Below are 19,569 nucleotides of genomic sequence, written 5' to 3' on the forward strand. Positions count from 1 at the left end.
TCCTATAACAAGGGGAGCAGCGGGCGAGTCAGGAGAGGTCTGCTGTGCCATGTAGGTTGCTCCCTGGCCACCCGGGGATCGAACTCGTGCTGCAGAGGCTGCAGATTGCTTCATAGTGCAGTGCTTACCCCCTTGTGCCACCAGTGAGGCCTGGTGTTTTGCACTTCTAAATGCTTTATGGATACTAGCTGTTAAACCAAACAATGTCATGAGGCTTTTTAATATAAAGTTTCCATCTGGAGTTGGATAAAAGCCTCAGAATGTGATCTTTTCCCAATATCACACAGCTAGCACTGCTGGGAACAGGATTTAAGCTCAGGTTACACTCTAAAGCCTGTGCCCTTAATCTTCATGAAGCTCTGTCTTAACTGTAGATTTAAAAACCCATACTTTTGTTACCTACTGCTTTATAGCCAGACGGAGAAAATAGTATTATGTCTTGAGAAACTTTTGGGAAGAAGACATGGTAAGACCTAGTGATAGGCTCTGTGCAAAAGATAAAGTACTGGAATGTGGATAAAACAACAATAAAAGTGAAATGGAAGGCAATCCTTGTGTATACAGTTCCCTAATTTGGTGAAATCATAATATCTTACATTTATAATAGCCCATAGAATTAAATTGACCTGACTTCCCACTTTGTAAGGACATACTTGCCACAATCTCAAATGATGGTCATTCTGCTGGAACAACTTCAGTAATGATACAAGTGTCTCAACTAAGGGATTTGTTCCATGGAGCAGAGAAGCAGATTTAGTGTAAAGGTCCCAACTTCTTGCCAGTTCCTCACTCTAGTTCTGCCCACTGATTCCATGAAACATCATTGTTTCTTTATAATAACCCCCCTTTTTGGCTCAGCTTCTCTTACAAACTCCCCCAACTAACCAATAGAAGAATGCAGAATCAATGGCTGGGGGAGGCAGGGGAGGGGCGTGAAAGAAGAATGCAAAATCACCCTAGACTTGGAACACAATATTCATATTCCCACCTCTTATTTTCTCTTAGACACACTAGGTAATCTTGACATCCTTTACACAGTTGAAACTATGATTCCAGGGAGAGAACAGTATTCTTCTGCAGTCACAGAGCATGCCTCCAAAGAAGGTTAGAGTTATTTCAGTTTGAAACTGTCCAGTGCTTAGACTTCAGAAACTCTGGCATTTAAGTCGCTTTTGCTTCTGACTTGGTCATCTCATTCACACCCAGGTATTGCCTTTGAGCTCTCGTCCTTTGTACAATGCAGGGTTGTGTAATAACATTGACCTGTGACCAATACAGGGCATGTTCTCAATTCTTTTTCACTGAGTGAAAAAGGGTACAGCAAGCATTTTTCAGAATTTAAGAATTTGTAACGTTTCGGTATAACCTTTGTATTCCTCAGACCTGACAACACTGTGAAAATGATAAAACCCAAGAATCCTGGAGCTTGTAAAGTTTGTACTAGAAAAAAAAAAATTAAGAGAAGCCCAAAAACCATAGTTAGAGCTGCCAACAACTCTTAAAACTTGCCAAAGAAAACCGAGTAAAGCACATATGTAAATCAACTAAAAGGGGATCTGATTTTCCATTAAAGCTGAATCTGAAGTCTACAGAGATTTTTACAAGTGAGGTCAAATAAAGCAATTACAGAGTCTTGTATCCATCTATTTTAAAATAATTCTTGAGTGCTAAATTACATGTTTACATTATTAGATGCCAGAGGCTGGGTTGGGTAATGAAGACTAATAGGTAACAGTCCTAGCAATCTACTCCTAGTCGCCATCTATTCCCAGACCAAACACTGTCCTATAGGAGACGCTACCTGCAAGCTTCTGTTAGAATCACATGATTGCATTAAAAAAAAAGCATTTCTCAAAAAAAAAAAAAAAATTCTCAGACAAAAGAATATAAATGGCCACTCTATCTCGACTGATAAGCAGCCATATGCATTGATATGGTGGACCGATTATTTAATGACTGCACCGCTTTGTCATGCATGAGAAAATAGCGGGAGCCCGGGGTTTTAGCTGTTCTGCCAGTCCCTCTAACCTGGCGGCTCCTCTGACCAGTAGCGCCAGGGCTCTTGGGGCTGGGCCGCCACTCTTCATCCAGATTAGATTTTTATTGGCTGATTCCATGCCAGTCAGCTTCAGAAGCTCCGTCTCCAAGTGGCCACCCCGCCCAGTTAGTGGCTCATCAGGTGCTCGGCCATCCCGAGCGGGAGCAGGCCCTCGCTTAGGGGAGCCCCATGAAGCAGATGCTTGCTGTATACTCTGCCCACGGCCCCCCAGCCCACCTCCACCCCCACTACTTCTCCACCCTGCAGTCTAGAGTAAGAAAAGCCCTCCGTGGTGATTTTTTTTTTAAACCTTGAGCAAGCGCCCAAGGTTGTGCAAGGTTTGACTTTTGTCACTCAGGCCTGCGGCCCTACCCCCTGTCTGGGGCGTCCAGGTGGGTCGACTGGTTTCCAGGAGCGTTATCAGCCCCTGTCACCTGCCCAATTGCTTGACCTTCACCTCTCTTAGTCTTTCATTTCCTGCTCCTTTTATAGGTCTTCTTTCTCTCCCCACGCCCCCCACCCCACTTGTGTTTCAGAGATGAATGAACAAGGATGTTTTGGTGAGATGTTGGGTTCAGGGAGTGGGCGCTTTGGGTCTCCTCTGAGAAAAGTTTCTGCCGAGTTCCCCTTTCAGTGCACCAGGCAGGTTTACCCAGCTGATGAAGACGTTTGCACAGATGCAGGCAGGTGAAGGTCCCATTTTTAAAAGAATTGTTGGAAGAAAGGAAGGGGGAAGATTCCTGCAGACACAAGTGGGCAGAAAGAGCTGCCTTTTGCCAATGCAGAAATTGTTCTGATACAGTGTTCTTTGGGGGAGGGGAGCATTCCTTTGTGGAATCGTTATCTATTGTTACATTAATCATTTTAAGGGTGTGATTGGGTTAATTTTAAAGCCTGATGATTGTCTAATAGCCCTTAATCTCCATCTCTCCACCTCTGGTCTGTGCCTCAGCATACCTTGTATAGCTGTCAGTCTAGCCACGGAGGGCCCCCTCCCCCAGGGATTTTTCTTCTCTATAGCTGGTTTAAGACTATGGTAATCATTTCTACCCCCACCTCCAGGTTCTGGTCTCGGGGCACCACCATCCTAAATTTTCTACTCTTGGACACCGCCATCCTAGATTTTCTACTCCATCAGATAACTTTCTGAGTGATTTTTCTTTACAATCTTAAGAATCAGATCTTTCCATTATTATTAGTCGTTGTTATCTTCACTTAAAAATATTGATTTTCTGACTTGTTCAGTTCTACCTGCCAGACAACTGAATCCACTGTGACATCAAGTGTGATAACATGGGGTACAACCTTACTTTCTGCTAGTGCTTTCCCTTGAATTCTCTACGTTACACAGCTTTTGTTAATCATTCTCTGTGGTTGTCCTTTCCCCACTGACACGTCAACACTGATGCCAGACCTTTTTCTCCCTACTTTGTTAGGGAGTCTGATCCTCTGGTTTGGAAGTCTGGTACTCAGAACCGAAGGTCTGTGTGCCATTTCTCCAAGGACGGCCTACCTCAGAGCCCTTAGCAGATGATAACCAACTTCCAGAAGTAACTCCTTTTTTTTTTTTAATCTGCTTTTTATGCAGCCTGTTTACTTCTTGAGATGATTACAAGGGCTGCTTTGGGTCTTAGGGGATCAGACAACTAAGTTGAAGTCAAATCAGGAATGAGACACTGGAACCCAATAGAGAAATTGCTGATCAATAAAAGTGGGGCATATGACCAAGCAATGAGCCAGCGATCTTTCTAACATTTTACCCCACAATTAGGCAGACTTACCAGTCTAGCTGGGCACAGCAGGCCCTCCCCAAAGGAACACATGGGTTCCTTACTGCATAGCCCAGAACAAACCAGAATGCGCTTGGACTGAAGTCGGCATTTTCTCAAAACAAAGCAAACCAACTAACCCATCACTGGGTACAGTGCCACGAGAGAGGAGGACCTAAGCCCTACCAGGGGCAAAAGTAATTTTAGCACCTTTGTTTCCCTTCTGTCCCAGTGGCTGTGGAGATCTCATAGACTTCCAGTCCTTAGCTGGGACAGGCTGTACCATAATATACTTTTTGTGCAAGGTTTGACTTTCGTATTGTAAAATGCCTTTCTTCTGATTAAACTGCTAGCCCAAAAAAATATTAGATTTTTATATTACTTTGGGGATAAGATGTCTATTTTTTTCCTGATAACTACCATCTTTATTGGCACAAAGAGCAGAACCTCCAATTCCTGCAATTGTGTTTGGGTTAAAGTTTAGCAAGTTTTATATTGTTACTTGATATTTTTTCCATTATGTTTTATTTTAAAAAATAGTAAATGCAGTTGAGGAAATCTGAAAATACAATAAGACAGAAGTTTGGGATTAAACCTCTAAAATACTTTAAGACTCTGGGAAATAGATATTATTATGATAGATAATATTTTTGTATCAGAATGCATTTGTGCAATTTTTTTTGTATATCATTTGTATAATTAAAAAACAAACATATCTGGGGTCTCCCCTGGTGGCGCAGCGGTTAAGCGCTAGGCTGCGAGGCTGCCCGCAGCCTCTGCAGTGCCGGTTTGTTCCCCCGCCGCCGGCGAGGGTCCCACAAAAAAAAAAACCCACATATTTGAAGAGTGAAGCGAGAAGGTCGAGAGAATAGCTTATATCCAGAGTAAAGTCCTGCACATGTTAGCTGCTCGTCCATACTCTCAAAGAGTTGTTTTTAGGGGCGTCCAGCAAAATGGTGGCAGAAGGAAAATGCTGGGCTGGCCTCCCCCACATATTCACAGCTAGATTACAAGAAAAAAGTCAACATTGCTTAAACAACGACTACTGAATAGAGCCAGAGCAAAGGTACAGCAGAAAGGAGCAGGAAAAACTGTGGTTAAACTATGCTTGCATTCACTTTCTGACTTATTTCACTCAAAAACAACAGTAACAACAACAACAAACTGCTTGAAGCAATCCCAGAGCAGTGCAACCCACCAGAAGGGGGTGCAGCTGCTATATGGAGCCCCTGCTCTTGTTAATTAACTTAGGGGCACATGCCCACATCGGGCACTTAGGAGACCTGGCATTGCCCTGGAGAAGGGGTTGCTCAGAGAATGAACACTGGAAATCTAGCAGAATAAGGGTATAGAGTCATGGTTCCTGGGGTAGAGCCTACCAGTCATCTGCTGGCAAAACTAAAGTGAGGGGGCTTCCCTGCTGGTGCAGGGGTTAAGTCTCAGGACTCTCACCACTATGGCCTGAGTTTGTTCCCCAGCCAGGGACCTGACCCACCTGTGACAAAGCAGACCTCTCCTGTCTCCCTGCTGCTCCCCTCAGCAGTGGATTTCAGTAGATCTGCCTGTTCTGCTCCCCACTCTGTCTCTGGTGAATCCTCTTACTCTTCCTCTGGCCTACACCCCAGATCTTCTAAACAAAAAAAGAATAAAAAGTAAAAAAAAAATTCATTAAAAAAGCTAAAGTGTGAGTCAGTTAGCAACTTCAGTCAAGAAATAGGATTAGGAAGCTGATCGCAGAGAATTAAGTGGTAAAGGATGAGTAGAAGCCAGATAGTATAGATCTAGAATGATTATGGTGTATTCAAGCAAATTGGATATGAGGGCAAGTGAGAGAGTTGGTGGTGGTCAGAAGGGGAAGAACTGTTTCAGGAATGAGGAGAAATGAGTGTGTTTATAGGCTAGGGGTGAAGCTGATGGCGAGGAAGTGGCCAAGGCATAAAAACAGCAACTCGTAACTAGGAATTTCTTAGTAGAGATGAAGGAGTTAGGATCACTTGCTCAGGTAAAATAAATTGGGGGAAAAGGAGAGGTAAAGATGCAGATTAAATCTGAAATTTCAAAGCATGATGATGTACCTGATAGTGTCATTTTCTGTGTGTGTGTGGGGGGGGTGGGGTTAGAATCACGACGGGGGTGTTTGTAAAGATACAGTGAAGAAGTAGAAGTAAAGACTACATGTGCTGGATGGACAACTGGTGGATGGGCATGTTTGGGGTTAAAAAATAGGACTGAAGAGCAGAATTGGGAGGGAAAAGGATGAGTAGTTTTGCTCACACTAAGCCAGTCCACAATAGTGACAGTTGCTTTTGAACCTCGGGGTCCACAGTGTGGGTCACCAAGAACAACCACCTTCCAGACCTGTGCGGTGCAGAACAGCATGGCAGCAGCTCTCTGCTCTGCTGCACTCACTAACTTTATTTCTAGAGGCCTTGAAATATAAGAAAAGCGTTTTCAGAGGAAACATTTGGCGGGGAATTTCTTTGACCTATGAACTTAAAAAAAAGAAAAAAGAAAATATTCCCTTGACTTGAGGGTGAATGCCAAGACATACATAAAAAACTATGAATTTTCCCTGGCGAAGGACAATCAGAAAGTCTCCACTGAAAGGAAAAATCGAGGTGACTAAGTGGAAAGATTTTTACAGTAACTAAATGAAAATTGGCAGGTAAAGCTTTTAAGAAGAGGGAGAAATAAGAGTAATTAGCCTGGAGAAGAAGCGATTCTGGGGATAGAAAACTATATATGGATAAAACGTAAGCGACTAGCGGATCTGGCCAGCGGAGAGGCCGCAGCTGGGGAGACGTGGAGGGAAGCAGTGGCAAGAGGAGACACTTTTGGGGCCTGGGTGATGAGGCCGGGAAATGGGGTGAACAGGCAGAGAGAGGGGGGTCCGGGAATAAACATCTCCAGGCCGAGGGCGGGCGGAGAGCGGGCGCGGAGCAGGAGAAATCTGGGCGGAGCAGGTGGGGCGGCAGCTCGGCGGAGGCCTGGTCCTCGCGGGTCCCGCCCCAACCCTGGCGGCTGCGGTGGATGCGCCTCTGCAGCCGGAGGATGCGCCCCGGCAGTGCGGGGAGCCCCGGGACGCCCCGGGACCGGGCCGGCGCGGCGGGGGCCGGGCCCGGGAGGCCCCTGCGGGGGGCCGGCCGCGGACCCTGCAGGGGCAGCCGCTGCGGCTGCCGCGCGCCCCGCCGGGCGCACCGCGCGCCCTACTGGCCCGGGGCCCCGGCGCCGCCGACCTCGCGGCTGTCAGCGGGCGGGGACCCGCGGCACCCCCAGGCGGCTGCACCCCCGGCGGCCGAGGAGCAAGAAGCAGCCGCGGCGGCCGCGCCCTGGATGAGGTGAGAGCGCAGCGGGCGCCGAGCCGGGCGGGGCTGGCGCTGGGGACCGGCGCCCGGGTGCGGGCACAGGAGGTGATGATGGGGCGCGTGGCCGGCCGGCAGGTGCGGGGCGGGGGTGGGGGAAATAATTGCCTGGAAATAAGGGCGTGGCGCGCGGCTCGTCCGCGCCCGGGTTCGGGAGCCGCCCTGCGCCCCAAGGTCTTGGCTCGGGCTGGCCAGGCGGCCGCGTCTCGCCGGGGGGAGGCTGGAGACCCCGCCTGGAGGCTGAAGCAAAGCCCAGAGGAGCGCAGGATGCGGGAGGCCTCCAGGGTGGACGCATCAGGGACAGTCAGAGAAAATGGAGCGCAGGACGCGTGCTTGGTGTGCGGGGAGAGCAGGAGCGCCTTCTCCTGCACGCTTTGCTGTTTTGGGGTCTTAGACACCCACAGCAGGGTGGGGGTGCTGGTGATTTTTAATTCCTCTCTATGTTGCCTCCCCTGAAGACGAGCAGGGACCCTGCTCAGTGACTGATGCCCTCGGGCACCACCCGTACCCCCCAGCCCCAGCCCCTGGCTTTGCTCTGGCTTGGAAGACCAGACAGATTAGGCCCAAATTTTCTTCATGGAGCAGGAGGGTAAAGATCTGCCGTGCGTGCCATGTTTTTTTGGAGAAGAGACAGATTGTGCTGCTGCCTTAAAAAAAAAAAAAAAAAATGCACGGCCTTGCCTTACGTCTCTAGTTTATTCTTTCATGGGAAACCAGGATCCATAAATCAAAGGGCGAGACAGTGTTGGCGAGCAGGATGCCTTCAAGGCTCTTCGGCGCAGTCGCCTGGGTCAGAATTCGGTTCCTTTTTCAGATGGAATAATGGCCTGGGCTTGTCTGTGCCACGTTCTGTTCATTCATTCATCCCCTGGTGGACATTTGGGTTGTTCCCACCTCTTGGCTGCAGCGATTAATGCTGTCGGGAACATTGGGGTACGGATATCTGTTGAGTCCTTCCTTTAATTCGTTGGCGAGTATCCATAGGTGAAACTGCTGACTCCACGGCGAGTCTGTGTTTGATTCTTTGAGGAACCACCGTGGTGTTTTCCAAGGCAGCTGGGCCTACTTATGCTCCCACCAACAGCACCAACAAAGCACAGGGCTCCAATTTCGCCACATCCTAACCAGCACTTTTTACTTTTCTGGATTTTGTTGTTGTTGTTGTTTGTTTGTTTTTTAAATAATAGCCATCCTAATGGGTATGAAGTGGAATCTCCTTGTGGGTTTTTTTTTTTTTTTTTTTTGCGTTTCCTTGGGGATTAGTGATGTAAGAGATGTTTTTAAAAGTCTCATATTTATCATTTTTAGTCCTCTTCACTAGTTTGTTTAACATTAGCTTTCCAGCTGGTAGCGTTTTCCTCCACCTGAAAGAATTTCTTTAACTTTTTAACTTTTATTTATTTTTGCATAGAAGAACTGGGGTGTGGGCCAGAAATGCAGGGGGTGAGAGGATTCACCAGAGACAGAGTAGGGAGCAGACAGGTGGGTTTTTACTGAAATGCACTGCTGAGGGGAGCAGTGGGAGACAGGAGAGGTCTGCTGCGCCCTGTGGGTAGCTCCCTGGCTGGGGATTGAGCTCAGGCCACAGCAGTGATATTGCTGAGACTTAATCCCTCGCCACCAGGGAGACCCCCAACATTTCTTATGTTTATTGTGCAGATATACTTGTGGGGAATTCTTCAGCTTTTCCATGTCTGAGAAAGCCGTATTTCCACTTTCATGTTTGAAAAATATTTTTTTTTAAATTTTTTTTTTTTTTTTTATAGAGGCATGCTTTATTTATTTGTTTGCTGGTTTGTTTGTTTGTTTTTGTTTATACATGCACTGGGTACAGTCAGAAGCGCGGGAGGGTGAGAGAACTCACCAGAGCCAGAGCGGGGAGCAGAGCAGGCAGAAGGACCGAAGGACACTGCTGAGGGGAGCAGCGGGCGGCAGGAGAGGTCTGCGCGCCATGTGGATCCCCCCTCCGGTGGCCGGGGAGCAGCCGGGGATCGAACCGGCGCCGCAGAGGCCGCGCGCAGCTTCGCAACCCAGCGCTCAACCGCTGCGCCACCGGGGAGGCCCTGAAAAATATTTTTGATGGTTGTCAGGACTGACTACATTTGTAGAACCCTCTGTTAAAAAATTATTAAGGGGCCTCCCCGGTGGCGCAGCGGTTGAGCGCTGGGTTGGGAAGCTGCCCGCAGCCTCTGCAGCGCCGGTTCGGTCCCCGGCTGCTCCCCGGCCACCAGAGGAGGGTCCCACATGGTGCGCAGACCTCTCCTGCCGCCCGCTGCTCCCCTCAGCAGTGTGCTTCGGTCCCTCTGCCTGCTCTGCTCCCCGCTCTGGCTCTGGTGAATTCTCTCGCCCTCCCGTGCTTCTGACTGTACCCAGTGCATGTATAAATAAATAAATAAATCTTTAAAAAAAAATTACTAAGATTTTGCAGTCCTTGGGAGCACCTCCCTTATACCCTGTGGCTGCACATTGCACACATCAGTCTTCTCTGCTGGTTATAGAATTACAGGTAACTTCTTTTTTCTTTTGAAAGTGCTTTAAAGATGTTGTTCTGCTGTTTTTTGGCTTGCCATCTTCCTGATAAGCCTCCCCCCTTTCTTATCTTCATTCCTCTGTAAAGTAATTGGTCTTTTTTTTTTTCTCCTGAATACTTTAAAATTTTTCTTTTATTACCTATCTTAAGCAGTTTGATTATAATTTGCCATGATGTTGTTAGTTTTATGGTTATTTATTTATTTTTTAAAAAGATTTATTTATTTATACAAGCACTGGGTACAGTCAGAAGCGGGGGAGGGTGAGAGAATTCACCAGAGCCAGAGCAGGGAGCAGAACAGGCAGACTGACGAAATACACTGCTGAGGGGAGCAGCCGGCGGCAGGAGAGGTCTGCACGCCATGTGGGACCCTCACCCACGGCCGGGGATCGAACCGGCGCTGCAGAGGCAACGGGCAGCTTCGCAGCCCAGCGCTTAACCCTGCGCCACCAGGGGAGGCCCAGTTTTATGTTTATTATGCCTTGGGTTTGTTCAGCTTATTGAATTAATATGTTTATAGTGTTCACTAAGATTGGACAATTTTCAGCCTTAATTTTTTTGTCATCCCTTCCAATTCTTCTCCATTAGGAACGCATATGTGTGTATGTGTTACGTGATTATATATATTGATTATATATGTTATATATATAATGAGTCACTTGATTTTCCCCATATATCTTTGAGGCTTTGTTCATTTCTTTTCAGTCTTTCTCCTCTCTATCTTGAATCATTTTTATTGTTGCATCTTCAAGTTCACTAAGCTTTTCTTCTGTCATGTCTAATAGATGATTAGTCTAATTCAGTGTATTTTTTCATCTCAGATACTGTTTTTTCACCTCTAGAAGTCTGATATGTTTTTTTAAAATAACTCCCCTGTATTTTACTTAACTTGATCAATCTTTATGTTTTTGACTATATGGAATGTTATTGTAGCTGTTCTAATTCTAATGTCTAGCAGTGATATACAGTCCCTGGAATGGTTTTAGTGATTGACGTTTCATTTTGAGTAGTGTTTTCCTGCTACCTCATGTGCCTGGCAATATTGATTAGATGCCACACAATGAGTGTTTTGCCTGTTAGGTGCTAGATGATTTAGTGTTTCTGTAAATATTCTTGAGTTTCCTTCTGAAACATAGTTAAGATACTTGGAAACCATTTGAATCTTTGGGCCTTGCTTTTAACCTTTGATAGGTGAAACCAAAGCAGTGTTTCTTATTTGGTTAACTTTCCTCACTACCAGGATGATACTCTTCTGACTACTCAATAGACCATGAATTTAGAGATTTACCCCCTCACTTTGGCTGTTGGCTTTACTCCAGACCAAGTAAATTAGACTCTTTCTGATTGATGTCCCAGCATCAGTATTCTCTAAAAGCACTCAAGGTTTGCTCAGCAGAGAACATGATGGGCAGGTTAGAGAACACTGACTAAAGAAACTGTTGCACTTATAAACAATTCTGAAAGACTTTTGTGTTCTTGCCCTCCAACCAAGACACAGAGGTGGCTGGGATTTTTGTTTATTTTTATTTTGATAGAGTAGGTAGAACTCTAGAAGATTTTAAAGCAGGGGCTGACATATTTAGATCTTTGTTTTTGATCCACTGGTATGACATCCCTGTGGGAATTGGAGTTCAGTGGCTTGAGTGAAGAGCTAGGAGAGCCGAGAAGCTGTTCTAAGAGCTTCTGGGTCAGAGGTGATGAGGGCCTGAACTTGCGGGGTGGGAGTGGTGAAGAAGTGGCAGATCTGAGAATTTCTCAGGTAGAATTGGTGTGTGTGGAAAATGGGGAAGAGAGAGGAAATAAGAGTTACTCTTAAATTTCCAGGCCATTCAAGGAGTGATTAGTAATATCATTAAGGAAGACAGGTAATATATTAGGAGAAACACGTATCAAGGAAAGGAATTATTGTAATACTTTCATGTGGAAAATCCAAAAGGAGCTGTTTTGCAGGATAATTTCCTGACTTCTAAATTTTATCAAAGCATGGGAACAAGAAAACACTTCAGAGCTTATCTTTTGGTAGCGGTGAGTGATCTTTTATTTTTATTTTTAAATTTTCTTACATCAATGTTCATTTTTGTGCAGTAATTGGTTTTCCTCTTCAGATGTAGTCTCCACAGTTCTCCTGACACCTTATCACCACAGTCCTTTGCGTTCTTCCTTACCCTGTTTTGTTCCCCCTCATTGCCCCTCCCTTGTTGTATGCCTCAGATCTATGGTCAGCTTGCTAGTTTTGTCTTTTTCTTGACCTTTTTCTTGGTTTCTCTATATTCCACATATAAGCGAGACCATCTGATATTTATCTTTTTCCTTCGGACTTACTTCGGCTGGCATCATCCTTTCTAGCTCCATCCATGTTGCTGCAAATGGCATGAGTTTATCTTTTTTGATCGCTGAATAACATTCTATTTTCTAAATATACCACAACTTTTTGATCCATTCATCTATTTTGGGACATTTGGGTTGTTTCTATATCTTGTGATTGTAAATAATGTTGCAATAAACTTAGGAGTGCAGGTTTCCTTTTGAATTAGTATTTCAGTGTCCTTTGGGTAGATCCCTTGGCGTGGAATTGCTGGATCATATGGAAGCTCCATTTTTAGTGTTCTAAGGACCCTCCACACAGCTTTCTACAGTGGCTGGACCAGTTTACACTCCCACCAGTAGTGTAAGAGGGTTCCATTAGCTCCATACCCTCTCCAGCACTTGTTTCTACTTCCTTTTTTTTTTCTTTAATGTAGGCCATTCTTACTGGAGTGAAGTGGTATCTCATTGCAGCTTTGATTTGTATTTCCCTGATAATTAGTAATGTTGAACTTTTTTCATATGCGTGTTGCCGTTTACATTTCTTATTTGAATGATTTTGAACAGATACATGTTTTTGGTTTTATTTGGCTAGGGTTAGTAGTAAGATCTGTTTACATTTCCTAAACATACATCAGTTTATATTAGAATAAAGGATGTCTTTGAGATGACAAGGTATCAAGCCAGGGATTATTGCAGAGATTCTTTTGAATGGTAGGGGCATTTATTCCTCTTTTTGGGGGACACCAGCCCTACCTTTCTTCTTGACACTTTTTTCATTAGTGGTTTAGGGGAATGAAGTTAAAAAGGGGATATCAAAAGCCGTTTTTAAAAGAACAAATCAGGGGCCTCCCTGGTGGCGCAGGCGGTTGAGTGCAGCGCTGTGAAGATGTCTGCAGCCTCTGAAGTGCTGGTTCGATCCCCACCAGCTGTGGAGCAACCCACATGGCATGGCAGACCTCTCCTGTCTTGCCTGCTGCTCCCCTCAGCAGTGTCTTCAGTCAGTCTCCCTTTTCTGTTCCCTGCTCTGTCTCTGGTGAATCCTCTCACCTTCCCACATATCTGGCCTGTACCCCAGTTCTTGTATAAATAAATAAATAAATAAATCTTTAAACAAATAAATAAAAAGAACAAATCAAACCTAAAATTATTCTAAACAAGTTTTTAAACAAAAAATTTAATGTCAATTAAAAGAAAAACGTAATCTCCCCTATAGCCCCAATAATTAGTTCAGGTTAAATAACTTGACACAATTATGACATGGTAGAAGTGACACTTAATTGGCTGCTAAATTTCTGATTCCTGTGTACCAGACTAATTATTTTTATTACTATTACATTATTGTATTATTATCTGTTATCTATTATATTACTATATACCCCACAGTATATGCTTTCTGAACTTTTTCTTTCAATGACCCTAGATTTACTTTTCCTTAAAAAAAAAAAAACATAACAAATGAAACAACCACAAAAGGTCTTTAATAGAATGTTGACAAAATGATTTGATTTCCAGATTAGCATAAAACCGTGAAATGTCATCTGTTTTAAAATAATAAGTTGCACTGTTAAAATCCAACCCTATGAGGATCTGCTTTCTAATTCATATGGCAAAACGCCTGAAGGTCAGTTCAGAGAAATGAGCGATCTGTTTAAAATGAACGGAAGTATACCTGGACATGACCAAGAATCTATCAAAAAAAAAAAAAAAAAACCACCACAGAGATCCATATCTAGGTTAATAAAAATGGGTGAATTGCACATTTCAAAGGGGGATCTGGGACACTGTTCAAACAACAAAGAGTGAAAAGCAAGCTGGCCCTCTGCCCAGAACAATAGGCTTCTGCCTCCATAGGCTGTGTGGCTTTTGTGCACTGTGCGTGTGCTCACCCACGTCTAACCACCAACACTGGCTCAGAGAAAGTGGAACCAACAAAAGAAATGTTACCATGAACAAGTAACCTTAGAGTACAAACAGAAACAATACCTTGTCGTAGTATCTTTTCAGCCTCCATAATATTCTAATCTATCCCATCTTTTTGCCTCGTTGCTGTGTAAAACTTGACTTCAGAATATCTAACTAAAGCATACGGGTTTATTATCACAACCAGAAAGATTTTCAGGTACCTATTTTCTGAACAACAACAAAAAATTCTTGGTAGTAATTAAAAGGTGCTGCTTTTCACTCTTTATTTTCACCATAAATCTGGCTTCCCATTGTGCAGTTTTAAAGAAATATTCTAAATTCTTTGACCTTCTTTACTGTAAAGTCAATAATACCTGCTTTGTGGATGGGAGGGCTGGTTGCTAACTTATAGTAAGGGAAGATTCTGGAGTCTGTGCATCTGCTACCTATTGTTGCATAAAAAGTTACCCCCAAACTTAGTGATTGTGATAGTTCTATGTGTCAACTTGGACTAGACCACAGGGAGCCCAGGTATTTGGCTAAACATTATTTCTGACTCTGTAAAGTCATTTTCAGATGAGATTAGCATTTGAAATTGGTAGACTGAGTAAAGCAAATAATTGCCCTCTCCACTGTCCCTCACAAAGGGTAGGTGGTAAACTGGGTCACAAAGGGCTGGAGACTGGAAATGAGGACTGCCCTGTGGGGCAGATGTAAGCGGGGGCATAGCCAGAGTGCCCACCGGCAGGAACCACACAAGCCACCTGGAGGCAAATGCAAAGTGCGGTGCTTCTAGATGGCCTGGCAGGTGGCACAGATGAGTGATGCCGGCCAGGTGTACCCTGGGGTGGTGTTGGTGCCTGTGAGTACCCATCTAAGGGCTAAGCAACATACTAGGAGGCCGACTCTGTAAATTCGGCTGCCAGCAGGGGGAGCCTGTAGATGGTTTTCGCTGTTAAAAGATCAGGTTTGGTGCATGTGGACTGGCAGCTCTTTCTGAAGGGAAGGCTCTAATTGGATGAAGTTCCCTGTGCAGCGGGAGGCCCCAGCGGCTGCATGGGGGCAGAGCACCGCTGCTCTGCTTTCCCAGAACCCCTGCAATCCATGCCACAGGAAGATTAGGTTTTTGAGCTGAGTGGACAGGCTCCTAAAAGTGACAGTTGGGGCTCAGGGTTATCCTAAAAGGGCAGGCTCTTGAAATGAGGTCAACTGTTCTTTTTTATTCCTCCCACTGTCTCCCTTTCCCATCCTATTCTACCTCTTCCCAATGTCCATATTCACAGAAAGTTGCCCTTGACTCCTGAAACTCTTTGGGAAGGAGGCTGGAAGAGCGGGCTTTAGCTCAGGATTCCCCCCTGCCCCCAGAGTGAAACAAGTAAGCTACTCACTCTGAGGACCGTTCAAATGCCAGATGAATCCTGCCTTTATTTAAAATATTTGCTATTTTGTCCATCATGGATAATTTTCACTAGCTTTTTTTTTTTAGCATGTTGCATTAAAATACTATTTATCTGGATTACTGAGTTTTTGGCACCCCTTAAATTTTGTACTACCAGTGAGTGCTTTATTCCTCTCCTCTCAGGTCCAGCACTGAATACCTTCACAGGTAAATCAAAAATTTGGACCAGTTGAACCAATCCAGGAGTTCCAGGAACTTGTGGCCCTCTAACTCCTCAGAACGTTCCCAGGCCAACAATGAGAGGATGCAATAATTCTCTTTCTTATACCACAACCACTGACTTAGGGTCAGCTAGTATTTCTCTGCCTGTTATTACATTGTAAGTTTAGCCTAAAGATGGGATAGTTTTCTCTAATGAAAAGAGTATCCTAGTTGAATCACAGCAATAATATTGGGTATGCTTGTTCTTTTGCTGAACTGTTACAGCCTCTATATTCACTTAAACTTTGCAAAGATAAAGGATTGTTGAGTTATGCTCATTTTTTGGCCTAGGACTGTCAGATATTTAATATAGAGCTCAACCACTCAGTATGTCAGCTATTATATGCTAAAATAAAAATTAGAACAAAAGTGTGTACACAAATGTGGGATTTTTTTCATTAAACTTTTTTTCTTGATCATGTGAACCTTTCTGGAGCGGTACCTCACTATTTCTGGATCCTTGCCAGAATGGACAAAACAACTGTTCTAAATTGCCAAGAAATTGACTTCTAGTAGTTCTAGGTGAAGAAGAAAGCATTTATTCTCATTATGTATTTTGCCTTTGTCCTGAGGAGGATTATTTTGATGAACCCTCTTGATTGTGGGGATTTGAGTCAAGTATTTACCAGGGATAGTTCCTAATATTAAGTAACCCAAGGCAAATAACTCAGATTCTGTTTAATTGTGTCAAAAGCTGACCTAGGAGAGGTGGTGTATTCTTTTACATAATCCTATAACATAATCATTTTAATTATTGTTAGGAGACACTGAAATATTTAGGGGGTAGAAGAGCAGCAGCTTTTCCATTGGTTCATCAGTAACTGTGTGTGTGTGGAGAGAGAAAAAAGCAAATATGGCAAAATATTAACAATTAGTGAATCAACTGAAGGATTTATAGGCCTTCATTGCACTATTTGCAAGACTTCCATATGCATAAAATTAAATTTTTTCTCAAAATGTTAAGTTTTAAAAATAAGTGCTTTAAGTATTTGTGTGCGTGTGTATATATATACATATATATATATACACATACACACACACACGTATACCCACCTCCCAAGGTTCAAACTGTGGAGGAGACAGAACACCAGGGATGCTCAGTATCTGGCAGAATTTTAATTCCAGAGAAATCCATCTTGGATAATCGGAGACAAGCCAGACAAGCCAGATGCAAGAGACAAAGCGTGACCATGGCTGTATGGCTGCCCTGTCCTTAGCAGCATGTTTGCTAACCAAGAATCCAGTCCAAGCTCTAAACCAGGACCACACACATCATTAGCTTCACCCGGAAGGGTTTGTTAAGCCATCTAGACAGCTGATACCGCCTCGGACTGAAGCTGCCTGCCCCATCCTGGCAAATGACTCAGGTTTTAGTGATGGTGCAACTGGCACCAAGATCTTGAAAGCCACTTGTGAATTTCCTCCAGTGTCGTTTCCGGTTCCAAAATTTATTTATTGACCCTCACATCAGTCCCTTCAATTTTCAATATCTGTTCTCTCTGTTCAAAGCAAGGAGAATTATCCAGGCGATTCACACAAGTCTTTTCTCACTGTGCCAGCCTCCTTCCCAGAAATCCACGTGCTGTCTTGCTTGCACATCCCCCCGCCCCCAACATCAGACACACATAAATAGTGGGTGTTGAAAGGAGACGGGGGGTTGTATGAGTAAATTACCACCAGCTGTCTGTGGCTTGATCATAATTTCTTTCCTTGAGGTTTTTGTTACAGCTGACAGACAAGGCTAGCTGGTGAGGGAGAGGGGTCTGAATGAGCGTGCGCGCGCGTGCACACACACACACACACACACACGCCTCAAGATGGGGAAGAGGTTGGGAGGTAGAGGGAGGAACACAAGATGGAGGAAATGTCTACTCCTTTTGTCCCTACAACTCCAGCCTGTAAGTGAAGGCACCAGCTCATTCCACTTCCTGACCAGAGCTTTGGTCTCCTGTGATAAATCAGAACTGAGAAATGGAAAATCTGGGTCACTGGCCTAGCCCTGGAGAGCAGTTTGGAGCTAAGCTGAGATTAAAGTATATGACTTCTCCACAGGGCTGGAATCCTGCCTGCCTGCAAACATTAATAAAAAAAATTAGCTACAATTTATCAAATATTTAAAATGTGGTGCAATGAATTAAACGCTTTTTATATATCATTTCATTTCATTTGAGCAACTACCCTATTAGGTGGTTATCATTAACCTCATTTTACAAATGAGGAAACTAGAGTTGAGTGAGTCAGGATCACAGGGCTGGAAGTTAACAGAGAGGGGATTTGAACCCAAGTCCCCCTGACTCAAAAGCCAGTCATCTTAACTATCTACTCTGCTGTCCTGTCTGCTAGTGACACTGTTACAGGGCAGGGTGAGGGGAACCCCAGTAACTCCCAAACCTTTTGCCTTTAAGTAGGTTCTGCATCAGCCACATCAAGACAAAACATATTCTAATGCATAAGATCTTCAATAGAAAATAATTTTAATAAAATTGGTGTGCAATAAAGAAAAGAGAAGAGAAAGAATACAGTTAAAAGTATCCTCACGAAGCACCCAAAGTTACCCATCCCCTTTTGGGTAAATGCCCAGCCAAACAGGATTGGTCCCAGAACTTGCAACAACTCTAAGGTACCTTCTTGACCCCCTTCCTTCCTTCTTGCTGCTCAGCTCCACCCTTCCTTGGGGGAGCAGGGAACCTGGAACCTCCCCTTTCATGTATATCACACGCGCACAACATCAGCGCCACTACATGGCTCTTCCAAGCAAATGGGGCCACTTTCTGCTGGTCAAGCAAGTTACCAACCCAGCCCAGATTCAAGGCCGAGGGGAATTAGACCCTCCTCTCAAGAGGAAAAGTAGCAAAGAACTTTCAACCACCTTTAATCTGTCACATTCCTCTACCTTTTTGTTTGTTTACATTCCTCCACCCTTTGGCCACAAACATTACTGCATGCAGAATGCGCGCATGGCCTCCAAAATCCCCAACAGTTTCATAGTATTTACCTCATTGGTTCAGAGTCCAGAATCTCACCTCCAAATCACGTTTGGGTGAAGATGATGCTCCTTCAGTAATAGTCCCCTTGACCTCACCTGTGGTTCTTGATCCCATTCTCTGAGTCATGCTTGCATTTTCTTAAGAAATGGGCCTTGTTTGCTGTGGGTCACTCTCAGCTGCTCCCTCCAGCAACAGGTTGAGGGTCCAAAGTCATCTTTTCATTCTGTGCTTTCTTAATCCCCTTCGGTCCATGCTGGTGACAATTCACTAAAAACGTCGAAGGCATCTTTTGTGCTCCTTCAGGATCACGTCCTCTAGACAAAAGTCACCTCCACTTTACATTCTGAAACAAACTCTGATCTACATTGGGGTGCGTCGGAGATCGCTGTGGGATAGTCACCCCTTAAAATTCTTAAACTCTTTCAGTCTAGTGGCGAGACATACCTTAAGATTCTTAGAGGCATTTTTGTTTAACTAGAAAGGTTTAGGAGGCACCACCTTAGTGCTTAGTCATAAGTCTCATTTGATTTTTATCCTGAAACTACTACCTAGTCTAAAAACTTTGGTTCGATGGAGAGACTGCTCGGTGAACGCCAGGTCTCAGAGTTCGAGAAGCAGCACCCACTGTGAGTGGCCAGGTAGAGGGTTCTGCCGAGGCTACGTAAGGTAAAGTAGAAAGCCCTCTACTGAACGTCGCCATGCCCCAAGAAGTTATCCTAGGGAAATAATTCAAAAGAGTAAAATAATAGAGGCAGAAGAACGTCGTTAAGGCATTGCTTATGATTCTTATATTAGAAATAGCAGAACTATATGGTAATAGATCTTTACTAAGTAAATTATGGTTCTACTGATATGAAATATTATGCAATCTTTAGAGTAATCAATATGAATGCCCTCTGACAACATGGACAAAAATCTAAAAATGAATAAAAGAAGAATTAAGTGCCTATATTATTGTATTAACTGTAACTAAATAGATCAATAGCATATATAAAGACACAGATAATGACTAGT

At 44.2% G+C, this 19,569-nt stretch overlaps 1 protein-coding gene across 1 annotated transcript in view; it reads left to right on the forward strand.

The window, feature by feature from the left end:
• Positions 1-7,104: 7,104 nt before the first annotated feature.
• The window catches only part of PDE4DIP (phosphodiesterase 4D interacting protein), a gene marked incomplete at both ends in the record, with an annotated part of 154,230 nt that continues 141,765 nt past the window's right edge, over positions 7,105-19,569 (forward strand). The window contains one exon of the mRNA XM_084241829.1: positions 7,105-7,145. Coding sequence (XP_084097955.1) covers positions 7,141-7,145 — 5 coding nt within the window. The remainder of the gene's footprint in view (positions 7,146-19,569) is intronic.

The sequence above is a fragment of the Talpa europaea genome (genome assembly GCF_964194135.1).
Source record: "Talpa europaea genome assembly, chromosome: 9".
NCBI lineage: Eukaryota > Metazoa > Chordata > Mammalia > Eulipotyphla > Talpidae > Talpa > Talpa europaea.